This window comes from Pelophylax lessonae (assembly GCF_965119305.1).
Source record: "Pelophylax lessonae genome assembly, chromosome: 12".
Taxonomy (NCBI): domain Eukaryota; kingdom Metazoa; phylum Chordata; class Amphibia; order Anura; family Ranidae; genus Pelophylax; species Pelophylax lessonae.
Window position 1 is genome coordinate 95,543,318 of NC_138779.1, and position 18,440 is coordinate 95,561,757.

Consider the following 18,440-nt stretch of genomic DNA (forward strand, 5'->3'; position numbering starts at 1 on the left):
AAGTCAGCTTTTAGGCATCCCCTGCAGCTAAAATGTAATTTTTGTTGAGATATTTACTAAGCGTTAAGCACTTCTGAAGTGATGCAGACAATGCAACTTTTCTGATCAGAACACTTTAAGTGCATCAGCTGATTAAAATGAATTGGTTACTCCAACCCAGAATAACGTGCACACAACATTGTCTAATGCCAGCCATACATGGGTAAATTCCAAACCAATTCTCGTACAAAAATTGTAAGTATTTTAGTTCAAATTTTGCGTCATTTGTGCACCACAGCAACATCTGATTTTCATGCGGACATCGAATTTGAGTGATTGGGCATGTTGGAAATTTTTTGAAAAAACAAACAAATTTCTAATCAATGATGGGAGAATCGTGCAAGAAAAGTAATCGAAAAAGAAATGAACATGATCTGTGACCTGGAAATAAAAGAAGATTCCCGGCCACAAGATTTTTGTAGCAACATGAGGTAAAATTGAAAGCTTGGTTGTTCGAATTTCAAAATCAATGATACCATCATTGGATTACAAAATGCACAAAATTTCTGATTTTCAAAAGAAAATTTGTTTGGAATTTGACCAATGCATGGCCTGCATAACAATCTGCAGAAATCTGCAACAATGTTTCTTAAAATCTTTGCAATGTACATAGATGTCCCAGAGAGGATTAATTTTTTCTCAACAAAAGTGGAGTTACTCTTTAAAGCGGAGTTCCAGCCGTTTTTGTGTTTATTAAAAGTCAGCAACTATAAAAAGTGTAGCTGCTGACTTTTAATAAACACATGCTTACCTGTCCCACAGTCCAGCGATGCAGCCGCCCCGAGCCTCCCTCCTTTCTCTCTCCTCTCAGGGGCAATGGCATCACTAGTGTGGGCACCTGGCTGTGACAGTTTGCGGCTTCACAGCCGGCCGTGCACTGCGCCTCCTGAATGGCTGGGCAATCTTCTGGGACCTGTCTCAGAAGATTGCAGAGAGGGAGGGGGAGAGGAGAACTTCTGCCCGGGTTGCATAGGCGGCCCGAGAAGAAGTGGGTGCGGGTACTTGTCAAAACTAGGTACCCACCCCCCACCGCCCCCCCCCCCCCCAAAAAAAAAAAAAAACGACATGCCAAATGTATGACATGTCAGGGGGTCAGGAGTACTTAAAGTGGAAGTTGCACTTTTGGGTGGAACTCTGCTTTAAGTTCTCTTTAAGTCTCGTTAACAAGTATAAATTAATTTTTTTCTTAATACTGTGAGGTCCTTAAGCAACTCTGATTTTTTAATGTTATTTTTTTTTTGTCTTGCAGGGAAGAAGTAACAGTAAGTATTTTGCACAAACTTGTCTTTGAAGTTCAGTATACCGCAGGACCATTGATCTGTCTATTTTAGAACACAAAGTATTTCACGTAATACTCAGAGAAAGTTGTGAACTTTTTTTTAATTAATCTATATTTCTTCTACATATGTGATAACTAATTAACACAAGTGATACTAAAAAATATTGTTTGTGGTAAACCAAAACTTTTTTTTTCTGTCCCTTAAAGTTGTTTTTCCAGAAACCTAAAAAAAACTATTTTGGTGATTTGTTCTGCTATTTTAATGGATCATTATTTTGGTCTGTATGCGATCTAGATGTGGTTTGTTATCCAAACAAATTAGAAAAGGAGGAGATTGAGACTTTAAATGAGGCATGTGGTGTGGCCAATATAGTGAAAACATGTTTATTGTTACAATGACAATACATATAGCATATGCCAAAATTGGGAATAATAATAATACATAAAAAGAAGAAACAAATGAAATATAAGATATGAGCTGGTGTACACTTCCCAAAATCACAGATGATTGCAACCATTGTTGCACACAGCAATTGTATGGAAAAACTGTAAAAACATAATGATATAGAACTGCGTCAAAGTAGGCTCGATGCGTTTCTGTGGACTGTGTTCCACTTCAGGCAGGTGTATGATGCATATCTGCAAAAAATATGTATATCAAAAGGATACCAATGTGGTATAATGCTTGAAAAGGAGGAAAAAACCAACCCCAATCAACTTACAATACAGCTCAGATCTTTGCAACACACGCTAGCATGAAATGCTGGATTCAGCCCAAAATTTTTTTTTGCAGTTACGCATCATACACCTGCTCCTGATGAAGTCCACAGAAACACGTCGAGCCTACTTTGATGCAGTTCTATATCATTATGTTTTTACAGTATTACCATACTATTGCTGTGTGCAACAATGGTTGCATTCATCTGCGATTTTGGGAAGTGTTTACCAGCTCATATCTTATATTTAATTTGTTTCTTCTTTTTAAGTATTATTATTATTCCCAATTTTGGCATATGCTATATGTATTGTCATTGTAACAATAAACATGTTTTCACCATACCGGCCTCACCACACCCCTCATTTAAAGTCTCAATCTCCTCCTTTTCTAATTTATACAAGGGATGGAGGTGCTTGGTCTAGTATTATGCGCCTCATCTAAAGTCCCAATACCTCCCCCCCCCTTTTTTGCCAAGTTATCCAAACAAATGCCACATGCCTAATTGGACCTAAAGTACTACAGTTAAAGAAATTTTCACCGGACAGTATATTTATATTTATTTATTATCATTGTATGGTGTGAAATGGGACTCTCTTTGTCTGTGATCAGCTTGCTAATTTTTGCAGATGAGAAATTTTTTGAAAATTTGAAAAATATGGTTGTCTATGTGATGAAATGAGGGGCCAGATTTTCAAAAAGGCAAGGCTTATGCAGTGGCCTCTCGGCCTCCTCCTCCCTTTTCCCTCCCTCCCTCTGTAATCTGTCCTCCAGCACCAGCTGCCATTCTCTGTCCCTCCATCTCTGCCATACTCCCTCACTAACATATAACCTGACAGGTTCCCCGGCCTCAACTTAGACTTTCAGTCAGACTCAGTTCCCTATATGAGCAGGGGGGCGCAGAAGCTGGAGGACGTGGTTGAAGCTGAGCACTAGGAGGAGGATGAGGAAATTACATCCTCCTCCACTCTGAATGCTATGGCCTCTGCATTACGTTACTGGTTGCTAGAACCCAGATGGTCCTCTAGCAACCAATATTTTGACAGCAGCCTGGGGCTCAGAATGCCCATACCCTCTACAGGTGTATCGGCTGTCCCCCCTGATGGCAGCCCTAAATGTCAGTAAGTGGGGCATTGGACCCAGCACACTTGGGATGGTGCACCCCTCTAAATGTTGCACCCGGGGCAACCGCATCGGCTGTCCTCCCCCATGCTAAGCCACCTGGCTTATGCTTACTAGTGTATAGTATATAATGGGCTGCTAAAGTTTTAACATCAAGCTCAAAAAATTAAAAGGGTGCCTGCATTCATTTTATTCTTTTTAGTATATGGTCATATTCTAAGTATGGACAGATCGCCACCTCCATCATTGCTAGGATCTAACTGCCCCCTTAGTACTTCCCTGCAGCATCTTCTGAGGACCATAGCCATTGTGGTGACTGTTTCAAGTCATTATGTTAACTTTCATCTCAGCATGCCAGGCTTTCTTCCTTGGAATATATCATACCCCCAAGTTGATCTGCGTATACAAACAGCACATTTAATGACACCCCATCCATCCATCCATCCATCGATGTCACCATATAGCATGTCAATACTAAGTCCTAAATAAAATACAAAGGAGCATGGGAAAGCTCATGTCCATAATAGGGATTATATTGAAACAGCCCCAAATGATCCACAATGGCTCAAAAGTGACATGGTCCAGAAATATTTAGACAGAATAAAGGTGGATAAAGCACGTGGACCTGATGTCATCTGCCCACAGATCCTAAAAGAATGGTCATTTTAAAGCCATTGTTTCGAATTTTTAGGGACTCGTTAGGGACTGGAATAGTACCACTGGACTGGTGTAAGGCCAAAGTAGTGCCTATATTTAAGAAGGGATCAAAGCCTTTACTAAGTAACTATAGACCTGCTAGTTTAACTTCCATAGTTAGGAAGATACTGGAGAGCTTAATAAAAGACCACATAGATGAGTTCTTCCTGGAAAAAAATATTTTAAGCAACAGACAGCATGGATTAATGAAAGACGGAAGTTGTCAAACAAACCAGATTTCTCGTTATGAAGAGGTAAGTAAAACCTTGGACAGAGGGGTGGCTGTGGACGTAGTATACTTGGATTTTGCAAAAGTGTTTGACACAGTTTCCCACACACAACTAATGTGTAAGGTAAAGTCTACAGGCATGGAAAAATCAGTTTGTAAATGGATAGAAAACTGGCTAAAAGATAGAACTCAGAGAGTAGTGGTTAATGATTCTTACTCTAAATGGTCTAAGGTTATCAGTTGTGTACCCCAAGGTTCAGTGTTGGGACCCTTACTTTTTAATATATGTATAAATGATATAGGGTCTGGGATTAAAAGTACCATTTCAGTTTTTGCAGATGACACCAAGCTATGCAGTGGATTAACTTCCTTACAGGATGTCTCCAATTTACAAGCCAACCTCAATGCACTGTTTATCTGGGCGGCTATGTGGCAAATGAGGTTTAATGTTGATAAATGTAAAGTTATGCACTTGGGGGCTAAGAATATGCATGCATCATACATACTAGGGGGAGTACAACTGGGGGAATCAATGGTGGAGAAGGATCTGGGGGTTTTGGTAGATCATAAGCTTAATAATAGCATGCAATGACAAGCTGCAAAATAATTTCTTACTGTATATTAAGAGAGGTATGGACTCCAGAGAGAGATATATATTTTTGCCCCTGTACAGATCATTAGTAAGACCTCATCTGGAATATGCAGTTCAGTTTTGGCCACCAGTTCTCAAAAAGAATATTGAGGAACTGGAGAAAGTGCAGAGAAGGGCAACCAAACTGATAAGAGGCATGGAGGAGCTCAGCTAGGAGGATAGATTATGGGAACTGAATTTATTCTCTCGTGAGAAGAGATTATGGGGGGATATGATCAACATGTACAAATACATAAGGGGTCCATATAGTGAACTTGGTGTTGAGTTATTCACTTTAAGGTTATCACAGAGAACAAGGGGGCACTCTTTACGTCTAGAGTAAAATAAATTTCATCTCCAAATATGGGAAGGTTTCTTTCGCAGTAAGAGCTGTGAAAATGTTGAAAAGACTCCCTTCAGAGGTGGTCCTGGCCAGCTCAATAGATTGCTTTAGAAAAGGCCTGGATTATTTCCTAAATGTACATAATATAACTGGGTACTAACATTTATAGGTTAAGTTGATCTAGAGTAGAGTTAACTTACGTGGCTGGGAATTCCTGGCCATGTAAGCAAAGGGGCTGGGATAGTTAAAAAAAAGTGGCATGTTGTTCCCCCTGCCAATTTATACCAGGACCTTTTAGGTGTAGTAAAAATTTTAAAGGGGACCAATGCAAAAATGACAACAAACAATATTCTGAGCCCCCCCCCCCCAACTACTATTCCAGACCCTTATCCGAGCATTTAGCATGTTAGGATACCCGAGATGTGGGTATCTGTAAGTATTCCTGAGCAGGGTACCCCTTAAAGGTGGTAGCAAAGTACCCTGGAGCCTTAATGCCAGCATTGGTCGGCTTGTGGTGGGACCCTTTTGTCAGTGGCATGCACTAGCCTGTAACCATAACAGTAAGTAATGTATAGCTGTAGAGCTACTAAGTAAGGAGCAGTCTATGTGAACTGAGTGTAGCAAGGGGTTAAATCACCACTTTTGACAGGTGACAGTTCCTGTTCCACACGCTTGGTAGTTAACAGATCCCGCTGCCAGGTTCCAGAGGCTCAGTGTCTCAATGCTGGGCCACACACATGCAGTCTCTGGCATCCTCAGCAGCAGATTCATTCTCCCTCTGATGTAGGCAGTAAAGGTCCGTACACACGTACCGATCGTCGGCCGAACGATCGGCCGTCTTTTGTCCAGGGCTGTCGTGTCTGTTGAAAACTGCAAAAGACTGCACACTAATTTTGTCGGCCAACAGCCGACTGCAGAAGTGATGTCATGTGATGGTTAACTTTCCTGGTCTTTTTTCTTTTCTGAGCATGCCCAGTCTTGCAAATCTGCTGATTGTCGGCCGAATTCTGTACTGACTGGCGAACAATCAGCCGTTCTGGTGTTGGCCAACAAAAATTTTAATGCTTGCACGACAGATTCTTTTCGGCCGAAAGTGCGCTGTCGGCTGTCGGAAGCATCATACTAACAAACCTACAATCGGCCGATCGGTCGTCGGCCGAATCTTTACGGTCGACAATCGGTACGTGTGTACGGGGCTTTAGTCACCAGCAGCAAAACCTTTCTATGCAGCACTCTTTCTTTCATGCAGCGGTGGCACCTTCCGCAGGGATGTGGAAAACCTTCAGCCAGCAGAATTACAGTCCAGACAACATGGGGATGAAGAGAGAGAGATCGGCTGGGAACCACACAGGCCAGCGCTCCTCTAAGCTGCAGCATAATGGCCAGAGGGGGGAGAGGATGAGGGGTTACAGAGAGACACAGAAAACCCGTAGGCTCTGGTCTACACCATGGGGTGGGTTTATTACAGGCAAATAGACTGTGCACTTTGCAAGTGCAGTTCCTCTAGCACTTAGAAAATGAAGGAAAGCCCTGCTGTCTTCCATTATCCAATCATGTGCAAGCCAAAATGCACTTTTTAAAACTTTAGCGCGGAGTAGGGTGTAATATTAGATTTAAAAGCCAATACAGTCTCTTCTCTTAGCAGATATTTAAAAATAGAAACATAACTTTTTCTCATCTAGTATGAAGAGGAGGAAGAAGAGTATGAAGAAGAAGAAGTTGAAGAGGAAGAACCAGAGCCACCCAAACCTGCACCTCCTCCAGTCACTGCTCCACCACTTATCCGACGCAAATCATCAGCCAATTACCGTTCCTATGCCACCGAGCCTCATGCTAAGGTAAGACGTTAGCTATTCCAGGGTAGCGATGTGAAATATGATTGCAGCTAAATAAATTTCATTGTAAATTTACTAATTTTGCCTTTGACAAAATTTCAATGAAATGGGTCCCTAATTTCCCATTGTGGCCCTGCTTAGCTGAAATTAGTTTCAAAATGGAAGCTAAACCACCTTGTGAAAATCTTTCCATGTTGCTTTGCATGCATTGTGTTGCCCCCAAGCTACCCTTAGCATCCAGTTAGTGAATAGCGTCTTGCAACAGATAAAGGGTGTAATAGTGGTGCACATAGTAGATGGGGCAAAATATAGTGATAATATCAACGTGGTTTTATAACAAAGGCCTACAGATGAATACATTTTAGTAATATGTTCCACTAAACAATGCTAACTTGACAATACATGGCTGAAATTGGCAATCATGATAATACATGGGCATCAAAAAAGTACAATATGTGAAACCCAAGTAATCAAAAATACGCAGGCTTAAAACAGGCAACTGTAACAATACACAAAAACAAACAGAAAAACCTGACATATGTGGCAACAGACATGGAATCATTAGAATAATGCCATGCAATGCATGCAATTATGAAAAAACGGGCAGCAAATTGGCAATAGTGATAATATATTGGCAATAAAACAGCAATCTCTGCAACACATATGCAAAAAGGGTAATTGTGGCAATGTGGGCAGCAACAAACAGGCATCTGTTACTATATACGGGTAACAAAAGACCAATTATTTATATTTTAAATCGCATAGTGCATTTTACAAGTGCAGCAGTGTGAAAGCAGCCTTACTGTGTTGATGGACAGAAGATGCTAATCCTTTAATATGCAGTATAAGTGCAGTGTATATACACTATATTGTCAAAAGTATTGGGACACCTGCCTTTTAGGCACATGAACTTTAATGGCATCCTAGTCTTAGTCTGCAGGGTTCAATATTGAGTTGGCCCATCCTTTGCTGCTATAACAGCTTCAACTCTTCTGGGAAGGCTGTCCACAAGCTTTAGGAGTGTGTCTATGGAAATGTTTGACCTATCTTTCAGTAGCGCATTTGTGAGATCAGGCACTAATGTTGGAAGAGAAGGTCTGGCTCACAGTCTCCACTCTAATTCATCCCAAAGGTGTTCTATCGGGTTGAGATCACAATTCTGTGCAGGCCAGTCAATTCCCTCCACCCCAAACTCGCTCATCCATGTCTTTATGAGCCTTGCTTTGTGCACTGGTGCGCAGTCATGTTGGAACAGGAAGGGCCAACCAGAAACTGTTCCCACAAAGTTGGGAGCATGAAATTGTCCAAAATGTCTTGGCATGGTGACACCTTAAAGGGATTGTAAAGGCAGAAGGTTTTTTTATCGTAATGCATTTCACTAGCTGTAAGCCATAATCATCAACATTAAAAGAAAGAAATTCTTGAAATATATCACTCTGTGCGTAGCGTATCTATATAAAATAAAGGAGTTTCACTTTTTGAATTGAATTACTGAAATACATTAACTTTTTGCTGATATTCTAATTTTATGAGATGTACCTGTTTATAAATATATTGTATATTTCTGTTATTGCTATTTTGTGCCAATTGGAGATAAAGCTGTCTTCTTACAAGGGTTACTCGAACAAGTCAAGACAGCTTCCAGCCTGGTAATACGTGAGAAACGAAGGGTGTTGCTAATTTTTTTAACTATTCTCATTTATATTCTATGTGACAATATTAAATAGTTTTTCTTGATAAATTGGTATTCATTCTGAAATACCAATATCATAATTGCCAACTGTCTCATTTTTGCAGGGACAGTCCTGTCAAATAGGACCCTGTCCTGGGTAATTTAATTTGTCCCTGCTATCTGTAAATGCCCGTTATGCGCAGCCGGTGCCTGTAAAAAAAATGGTTGCGGGCCAACATCGTAACTGCACATGTGCCGTTCCGACGCCTGCCGGGCTTGGGAAAGCTCATACAAGCTCGGCCGGGCGGACGCATGCGCAATTACATAATTGCGCCGCCTGGTGCCATTTTTAAATCAATTTCAGCCTTAGGGGAGGGCAAATGTATCCAAAGGGTTTTCAATGAGCATGTGTCACATAGGATATAATTCATTATATGTGCACCTCCCTTTTCAATTTCCTGTAGTTCTCTCTTTATTGAGTGGATCCTACAATCTGATGACAAGTAGGCGTAGATTAATTATGTGGTGTGGGTGGAGCTTCAGGGAAGTGGGTGTGGTACGTAATTGATAGCTGTGCTGCAAAGGGGCCCTGGAAATTTTTTTCAAATGTTGGAAACTATGCAATATTTATTAGTAGCGTTTACTTCTTAGGACTGTTTCGCAAGCTTATTAGGTACAGAACTGTAAAAAAATAAGGAATAAGATGACCTCGGTGAAATTAAACTTAAATGGTATTTATGGGTTGCATTTGGACTGCTAGTCTGGACTTGAACCCTAATGTGTGTTTTGTTTACTAGCTGTCCTTGCAATGATTCACATATCTTATATAACAGGAAAAAATTAGCATGGAGCTTATAGCAAATACAGTAGTCAGATAATAGTGCAGTGCAATGCAGATAGAAAACAAAATAATTCAGCATTTACTTAGCTGCAGGAGCAGGAGATTGATGACCAAATTGATCCAGGAGTTTCAGTTTACACATGCAAAACCAGCATTTTTTTATCCAGAGTTATGCAGAAGCCTAGCGCTCCTTCTAAAGCCGCATGCATTGCATAAGTGCTAAATATATCAGTCTGTGTGTAAAAATAAATAACACAGGGATAATACATAAAAAAACCTGGATAAAATACTGCATTGAAAAATACCATGTGTAGTGAAATGATAGACAAACCCAAAATAAATCATAAATTGAAAACACAAATGAAAAAATGGCACATATAATTTATTGAGAAAATATGTATACTAAACATATAAGTGCAAAGAAAGTCTTTCATATGACATCAATCACAAAGTCTCCCTTCACCATGTGATAAACAATAGGTATATAGTGACTCCAAAAAATAAATCTTCAGTACGGAGACACCTCAGTGATCACAGGCCGCTCACCCTACTGCTGTAAGGTAACAGCTTTGGACAATAAACTTTTGGTGTAAATTCTTCAATCTCAGCACCTCTAGGGGTAAAAATGTCACCTCTATGGTCCTCTTTCTTTAATAGGCTCCATAATATATGTGAATAAAAGACGAAGCTCCATAGTGCATTACCCTTTTTAAAAATGTGTTTATTAAGTAACAACTGGGTACTCACTTTTAAAAAAACAACAGACAGTCAAAACATCCACGAGCACCAAGCTCGTCAAAATGTCACTTCCGGTGTGCCTCTGCCCTACGCGTTACTGCACGCCCACGTGACTTCATCAGCAGATAACAGAGGACATGGATGCTGTGTTTATATAGGATGTTAATTGTCTCTATTATGGCGGGCAATAGTAATGAACCCTTACTATTCTGAACCCCCTATAAGGTTGCTTTCACACTTATGTGCTGCGGTTTTCCTGCACTGCGTCCATTTGCAACATTCCTGGGTTAGCTGCGCTTTGCCATAGACTTTCTATTATATACAGCAGGTGTGGTGCACTTTCTGAAAGTGCACCAAAACCTCTGCATTCAGAAAGTGTACCAAACCCGCTGGATATAATAGTCTACAGCTAAGCGTAGCAAACCCGCAGGAAAGCTGCAGGTACACTGCACTGCGCCCTCGGTGTGGCTAAACCCCAGCACATCAGTGTGAAAGCAGCCCTATACTATTATGCCCAGGGTATTACTTCACACTGACCTGAAGATCTCTTGTTTCCTCCTGCTGGCATCACTCAGCATGGGACAGGAGCCAGCACTGGAGACATCGGCTTATGTGGCTTTTGCTCCCGACTACAGCTCCAACTTTACAAGTAATATCTCTGCATTGCACTCTGATGTTCTGGGATAGCGGGTCAGCAAGCCCAGACCATGATCTACCAGTCACCTGGCAGCGATCTACTGGTTGCCTACCCCCAATATAGGGGTATTCTTACCACCTGCCCCCAATGTAAGGGGGCCTTTCTCCCACTGACTGAAAAAATAAGAGGTCTTTTCTTTCCTTGACCATCAATCATTTTAAATATTGCTTTCCATTTAAAAATTGCAGATTACTGTGTCATTGAAACTGCCTAAATAATGTAACAAATGTTTTTTCTTTTATCAGAGAAAACCAAAGATTACTGCATCCCGGAAATTGCAGTTGAAGGTAATGTGATTTTTATCTATTAAAGTAAACCATGAATAATATATTGGGAGAGTATTTTAATATATGTTCTAAGATACTGGAGGCAGTGTGTTACCTCTATATTTTTCAATGGGGAATGGGTGAGTAAGGCTTTGTAAAATCACTACTATAAAATAGTCAGCATTGATGGTAAAAAGCTTTTGTAATGGTCAAACCTGGCCATCCCTAGAGCTAATCTTTAATCCTTTAGTATTTTTATGCTGTTACTGGCTCTTTTGGGATGTATATGATATATCTATAAAATTTGGCCTGGAATTCAACGTATTCAATCAACAGCCCAAAGAAAAAAGTGTAGTAACTTGTAGCAACCATAGCAAATATGTCATTGGATCCTTCTGAACCAATTTAGTAACCCAAAACAATCTTGAGTATTTGCTTTACTGAAATCACCCTGATAAAGTACATAATAAATCCAAACTTTGCGCTTTGCTGTTTTCACTGTTTTATTAGATAAGACCTTTGGTGGTTGCCTTCTCTAACTGAAGTCAGGAAATGTAAATGTTTCTTTATTTTGATTAAGGGTCTAATGCTTCAAATTGCTAAGCATGAGATGGAACAGGAAGAGGAAGATAGAGCCCAAGAGAAAGAGAGATTCTTGGCTGAGCGCTGTGAACCTCTTCAACTCTCTGGATTGTCAATTTCTGAGCTCCAGGTAAAGAGTGGTAATAAGCAATATAAAAATTCAGAGTTGAGAGCCCTTGGAACCATACATAAACCGTAAATGCATAATGTGCTAGTATGCGATGCGTGACACTTACCTGCAAACGAAGCCCGCGTTGTCCCCGCTGGCGGCAGCATCCATCTTCACCCATCTTCCTTCCGGGTCTGCGGACTCCGGCTGTATTTCTGGCCAGAGCCGCGTGACATCATTCCCACGCATGCGCGCAGGAGCCGAAGGTCACGCCACAGGGCTCTGAAGAAATGGCATGCGCAGCCATTCTTTAGAGCGCATGCACCGATGACGTCTTTGGCTGCATGAAATGTAAATATCTCATAAATGCTGCAAGTTTAGGAGATATTTACAGTAGCTATAGGTAAGCCTTATTACCTATAGGTAAAAGCTATAAAGGTGGGTTTACAACCATTTTAATTGGATCCTGTATAAATTGGCCTTACTATGTGTATATAAGAATGTGATTTAGGGACCTTAGATTGTAAGCTTTTTGAGGGCAGGGACTGATGTGAATGTACATTATACAGTATCTCACAAAAGTGAGTACACCCTCACATTTTTGTAAATATTTTATTATATCTTTTCAAGTGACAACACTGAAGAAATGACACTTTGCTACAATGTAAAGTAGTGAGTGTACAGTTTGTATAATAGTGTAAATTTGCTGTCCCCTCAAAATAACTCAACACACAGCCATTAATATCTAAACCGCTGGTAACAAAAGTGAGTACACCCCTAAGTTAAAATGTCCAAATTGGGCCCAAAGTGTCAACATTTTGTGTGACCACCATTTTTTTTCCAGCACTGCCTTAACCTACTTGGGCATGGAGTTCACCAGAGCTTCACAGTTTGCCTCTGGAGTCCTCTTCCACTCCTCCATGACGTCATCACAGAGCTGGTGGATGTTAGAGAACTTGAGCTCCTCCACCTTCCATTTGAGGTTGCCTCACGGATGCTCAATAGGGTTTAGGTCTGGAGACATGCTTGGCTAGTCCATCACCTTTACCTTCAGCTTCTTTAGCAAGGCAGTGGTCGTCTTGGAGGTGTGTTTGGGGTCGTTATCATGTTGAAATACTGCCCTGTGGCCCAGTCTTCAAAGGGAGGGAATCATGCTCTGCTTCAGTATGTCACAGTACATGTTGGCATTCATGGTTCCTTCAATGAACTGTAGCTCCCCAGTGCCGGCAGCACTCATGCAGCCCCAGACCATGACACTCAACCACTATGCTTGACTGCAGTCAAGACACACTCGTCTTTGTACTCCTCACCTGGTTGCCGGCACACACGCTTGACACCATCAGAACTAAATACGTTTATCTTGGTCTCATCAGACCACAGGGCATGGTTCCAGTAATCCATGTCCTTAGTCTGCTTGTCTTCAGCAAACTGTTTGTAGGGCTTTCTTGTGCATCATCTTTAGAAGAGGCTTCCTTCTGGGATGACAGCCATGCAAACCAATTTGATGCAGTGTGCGGCGTATGGTCTGGGCACTGACAGGCTGACCCCCCCACCCCTTCAACCTTTGCAGCAATGCTGACAGCACTCATACGTCTATTTCCCAAAGACAACCTCTGGATATGACCCTGAGCACGTGCACTCAACTTCTTTGATCGACCATGGCGAGGCCTGTTCTGAGTGGAACCTGTCCTGTTAAATGGCTGTATGGTCTATTCCTCCATGCTGCAGCTCAGTTTCAGGGTCTTGGAAATCTTCTTATAGCCTAGGCCATCTTTATGTAGAGCAACAATTCTTTTTTTTCAGATCCTCAGAGAGTTCTTTGTCATGAGGTGCTATGTTAAACTTCCAGTGACCAGTATTAGAGAATCAGAGCGATAATACCAAAGTTAACACACCTGCTCCCCATTCACACCTGAGACCTTGTAACACTAACAAGTCACATGAGGGAAAATGGCTAATTGGGCCCAATTTGGACATTTTCATTTAGGCTCCTTTCACACTAGGGAGTCCGCCGGCGTACGTCGTTTATCTCAGCGGGGGATTGATCAGCTGATCCCCCGCTGAGCAGGAGGATGACAGCTGTATCTCCGCGCTGTGTGCGGAGACAGAGCTGTCAGGTCCCCATGCATCTCTATGGGGGAATCAGATGGGAACAGACCGTCTGTATAGGGAAATAGGGTTTCTATCCGTCCAGATTTGACGGATCGGATCAGATGTCAGCGGACATGTCTCTGCTGACATCCGATGCCCCATAGAGATGCATGGGGTAACCGCTCAGATCCGCCAAAAAAACTTACAGGCGGATCTGAATGGTCCGCCTGTGTGAAAGGGGCCTTAGGGGTGTACTTACTTTTGTTGCCAGCGGATTGGACATTAACGGCTGTGTGTTGAGTTATTTTTAGGGGACAGCAAATTTACACTGTTATTCAGGCTGTACACTCACTACTTTACATTGTAGCAAAGTGTCATTTCTTCAGTGTGAAAAGATATAATAAAATATTTACAAAAATATGAGGTGTGTACTCACTTTTGTGAGTTACTGTATATGTAAAGCAATGCGTAAATTGATAGCGCTATATAAGTAGCTGAAATTAAAAAAAAAAAAAATAATAAATATACACATACAGTACATAGACACACACACAATAACTATGCTGTATATGAAAGTACTTTTAAACTATCTAGTCCGAAATTGAAAATATAAATTACTATTTAAAATGCTTTTATTTTATTTTTTTAAGTTTGGAGAATTTGTCTTGGGGTGGTTCCTGATGTTCCCAACTATTTGAAATTGAAAAATTTTGCTATTTCCTTAAAAGTTTAGACATATGTGGAAGTCATTTTATATAGCCAAATGATTTCAGAGTTGTATAAAGTACTCGAAACCCATACTTGAGTAAAAGTACAAGTGCTCGATCAAAAAGTGACTTGAGTAGAAGTGGAGGTGCTTGATCAAAAAGTGACTTGAGTAGAAGTACTAAAGTATTCAACATTTTTTGTACTTAAGTATTGCAAGTAGTTTTTTTTTTTTAGTTTTGCTACTCAAGTACTGAAAGTAAAAGTACCAGTAGTTTTGAAAAAAAAATTGCTACTCAAGTACTGAAAGTAAAAGTACAAGTACTGTGTTATGTAGTTATTAAAGAAAGAAGTCAAAAGTTTGAACATCATATTTTTTTTTATTATTTCAAATGCAGCTTTTATTTATACATACAGTAGCATTTATTTTCATATGCGCTGATAATACACATATTTTGAACTTCATGAAACCTGCCATCTACTGTTCTGGCAGTGGTAATTTTTATAATTGTAACGAGTAACTATGCAGCACAAAAAAAAATATTGGAGTAGAAGTATTGAAATCATCGAAAAAATGTAGTGAAGTAAAAGTGGAAGTAGGAGAAAAAAATTCTACTCTAGGAAAGTACAGATACCGCCTTTCGGTACTTAAGTACAGTAGTGAAGTAGTTCTACTTAGTTACTATACATCTCTGATGATTCTTGACTACTAATACGATGCCAGGTAATCCCTGAGATCTGCCTGTCATTCAGGAACAACTCTGAAAAGGTTTATATGTACTTAAATTTGGCCAGTGCTCTGTGAGAAGCAGCTGAATTTGTCTAAAGTAGGAAAACTATAAATTGGCTTCCATGAGGCAATAGGAACTTCCCCTGTGTTGCGATATTTAAGCTCTGCTGTCATTGTTACATAGTTAGTCTGCTTAGGAAAAAAAAAAGACTCAAGTCCATCTAGTTCAACCAACAAAAGGAAAAAAAAAAAGAAAAAACATTTTTTACAATCCTATATACATAATCCTATACCCACAGTTGATCCAGAGGAAGGCAAAAAAAAAAAAAAACAGCCAAGCATGACACAATTTGCTCCAGCAGGGGAGAAAATTCCTTCTTGATCCCTCAAGAGGCAATCGGATATTCCCTGGATTAACTTTACCTATAAATATTAATATTCATTTATAATATATACATTTATTAAAGAATCCAGCCCTTTTTTGAAGCAATCTACTGAGCTGGTCAAAACAACTCAACACCAAGTTCACTATATGGACCCCTTATGTATTTGTACATGTTGATCATATCCTTCTTAAAGCGGAGTTCCACCTAAAAGTGGAATTTCCGCTCATTTGCTTCCTCCCCTCCTCCGGTACCACATTTAACACTTTTCCGGTTGGAGGGGGGAACGGTACCTGTATTTGACAGGTACTCTTCCCCACTCCAGGAGACAGCGCTGCAGCGCCATCCATCAGAAGTTCCGTCCAGTTTATCTTTCTCCCGCCGCCGAGCCAATCAGAATGTGCAGCGTGCTTCGCGCATACACATGCGCATGCGCAGTAGGGAGCTGGCTGTGAAGCTGAAAGGCTTCATTGCCAGTTTCCCTCACAGTGAATGGCTGTAGCCCCCAGCAGCCGATTGGAAAATCGGCTGGGATGCTGACATTGCTGGCTTCCTGGACAGGTAAGTGTCTATATATTAAAAGTCTGCAGCTACAGTATCAGTGCACCCGGACACAGGTGGGGATCACAGTGCAGCTTACCACATGATGCCCCATTCCACACTGCATCTATATCTCCCTTGTCCCCACCGTGAGTACAGGGCAGGCAGGGATCCGTAAGAGCAGTTGAGAAGAAAGCTTTCCTTGTGAACACAGAAGGCTTCTGTGATTACAAGTGACATTGGTGAGCGGGGAGCAAAGGATGAGAGCCAGAGGTAAAAGAATGGAGCTCTGCCATGTTCGGGCTGAAAAAAAGCCCTGGGTGAGAGGGCCACATGAAATAGCCTGGCGGGCTGGATTTGGCCAGCAGGCCTTGTGTTTGACACATGTGTTCTGTAGCACCCTACAAGGTAGGTGCTAGGCAAAGTATAGTGGGTCTTGGCTGCCTAACATCAGGGCCATGATTTTCAGCTGGGCTGTCATGTCTCCCAGGTGTTGCTGTTGAGACTGGGGAGTCTCCCCACTGGCTCCATGAGAAGGGTTCTCATTGGGCAGTGGAGGAAACCCAATCAGTGGCACATCCAGGCCTGTATCTACCCCAGAAAGGCAGATTCTGCCGCACAATATTCTGGGAGTGGGTATAAGTTTGAGGGGAGCACATGGCGCAGCGTCTTTGGGGGGAAGCAGAGTCCCAGGTGGGAGAGTACGGCTGTCTCTCCTCCAGTCAGAAGGATCGGGTGTCTCAGGTGGCTTGCCTGAGGATACAGAGAGAGAGAGCTGACCTGAGCTGCAGAGAGCATCCGGTGTGCCGAGGACCAGCGGAGTTGAGGGGGGCCCAGTTTCAGGAAAGCATTGCAAGTTTGTGAGTACTGTAACTGCCCCTGGGGGTCTGCCTTGCTGACAGAGGGGATCACTCCAGTGAAGGCCCAAGGGATCCAGGAGCAATCTAACGGTATAGGGGGTGCCTAGTAAGAGGACCCTGAAGTGTCAGAGAGGGGTGCCTAGTGAGAGGACCCTGAAAGTGTAAAGGGAGCGCCAGCGGTTGGGCCCTGAAGAGTTGAGCGTGCAGTGTGCAGTGCACGGTGTTGGGAGTTGCAGCAGCACAAGCAGTTACTAGGAGCTACCTCAGCCAGTGAAGGGCTGGAGGGAGCTGTTCACAGGACTTCGGAGCTAAACGAAGTGTCAAGAGTCAAGTCTTACTCCTTACTACAGTCCAGGATCTTCTGAGTTAACCAGAGGGTTTAAAGCCAAGTTCTAGCACAGTCCAGCAAGACAGCATTTTTCAAGCGCCAGTAAGCGTTGGTCTGCATTCATCTGGCGTCAAGACAGCGCTGACAGGCATTTTTCTGCAAAGTGTCCCTGTTTACCTAGTTGAGCCAGAGTAGTATCCCACTCATTCCCATCTCCCATCCCCATTATAAAATAAACAAAACAAACCAAAGATGCCAGACTGGTCTTTGACTCAAATCTCACACTTGGGTATTCAGCTTAAATGAGCTGAAGGTGTTACCGGTGACAATGGCAGCTAAGAGCAGAAGTAATTGTGCTGTTATATAATGATTTTATATTCTTGTTCTTGTAGGATCTGTGCAGAGAGCTTCATGCCAGGATTGATGTTGTGGATGAAGAAAGATATGACATGGAAGCTAAAGTGAATAAAAGTATTGTTGAGGTACTGTACAATCTTTCATCCAGGAAACAATACCTTGATTAATAATCAGGTCAGTTTTTCATGCTACTGTCACTATCAGTAACTTTACAGGTCTACTTGAATAGTGATATGTCAATACACGTTACAAAATATAAAGATACAGTATAATTTACAAAATGTACCTTTTATGCCTATAAAACTATTCTTAATTTTCAATCAATTGACTGTTTAGGGCTAAAAAGTGTTTTTGCAGGTAGCAAAAAATGTCAGTAGGGGCAGGGCCGGCACCAGCAATAGGCAGATCAGGCAGCTGCCATAGGGTCACTCGCTGGGGATCTGGATTTTTTAAATACCTGTCCCTCCAGCAGGCAAACTAAAACTTCCACCCTGTGCCCCATAGAAGAGAGGGCACAGCATGGAAACTTTCATTTGCCTGCTGTTTAGTAGGCAGGCTGCTGTCAGCATGAAAGAGCAGAAGACAGGCTGGGTGATGAGTGTGTACCGCTGTCATAGCAGATCCAATGAGTTAGAGGAAGGCAGAACGGTGG

General features: G+C 41.7%; 1 protein-coding gene across 1 annotated transcript in view; it reads left to right on the plus strand.

The window, feature by feature from the left end:
• Positions 1–6,817: 6,817 nt before the first annotated feature.
• TNNI3 (troponin I3, cardiac type) overlaps positions 6,818–18,440 on the plus strand; it is a 54,076-nt gene continuing 42,453 nt past the window's right edge. Inside the window, exons 1-4 of the mRNA XM_082274155.1 lie at positions 6,818–6,892; positions 11,083–11,124; positions 11,684–11,815; positions 17,824–17,913. Of these exons, the coding sequence (XP_082130281.1) occupies positions 11,690–11,815; positions 17,824–17,913 (216 nt within the window). The 5' untranslated portion in view covers positions 6,818–6,892; positions 11,083–11,124; positions 11,684–11,689. The remainder of the gene's footprint in view (positions 6,893–11,082; positions 11,125–11,683; positions 11,816–17,823; positions 17,914–18,440) is intronic.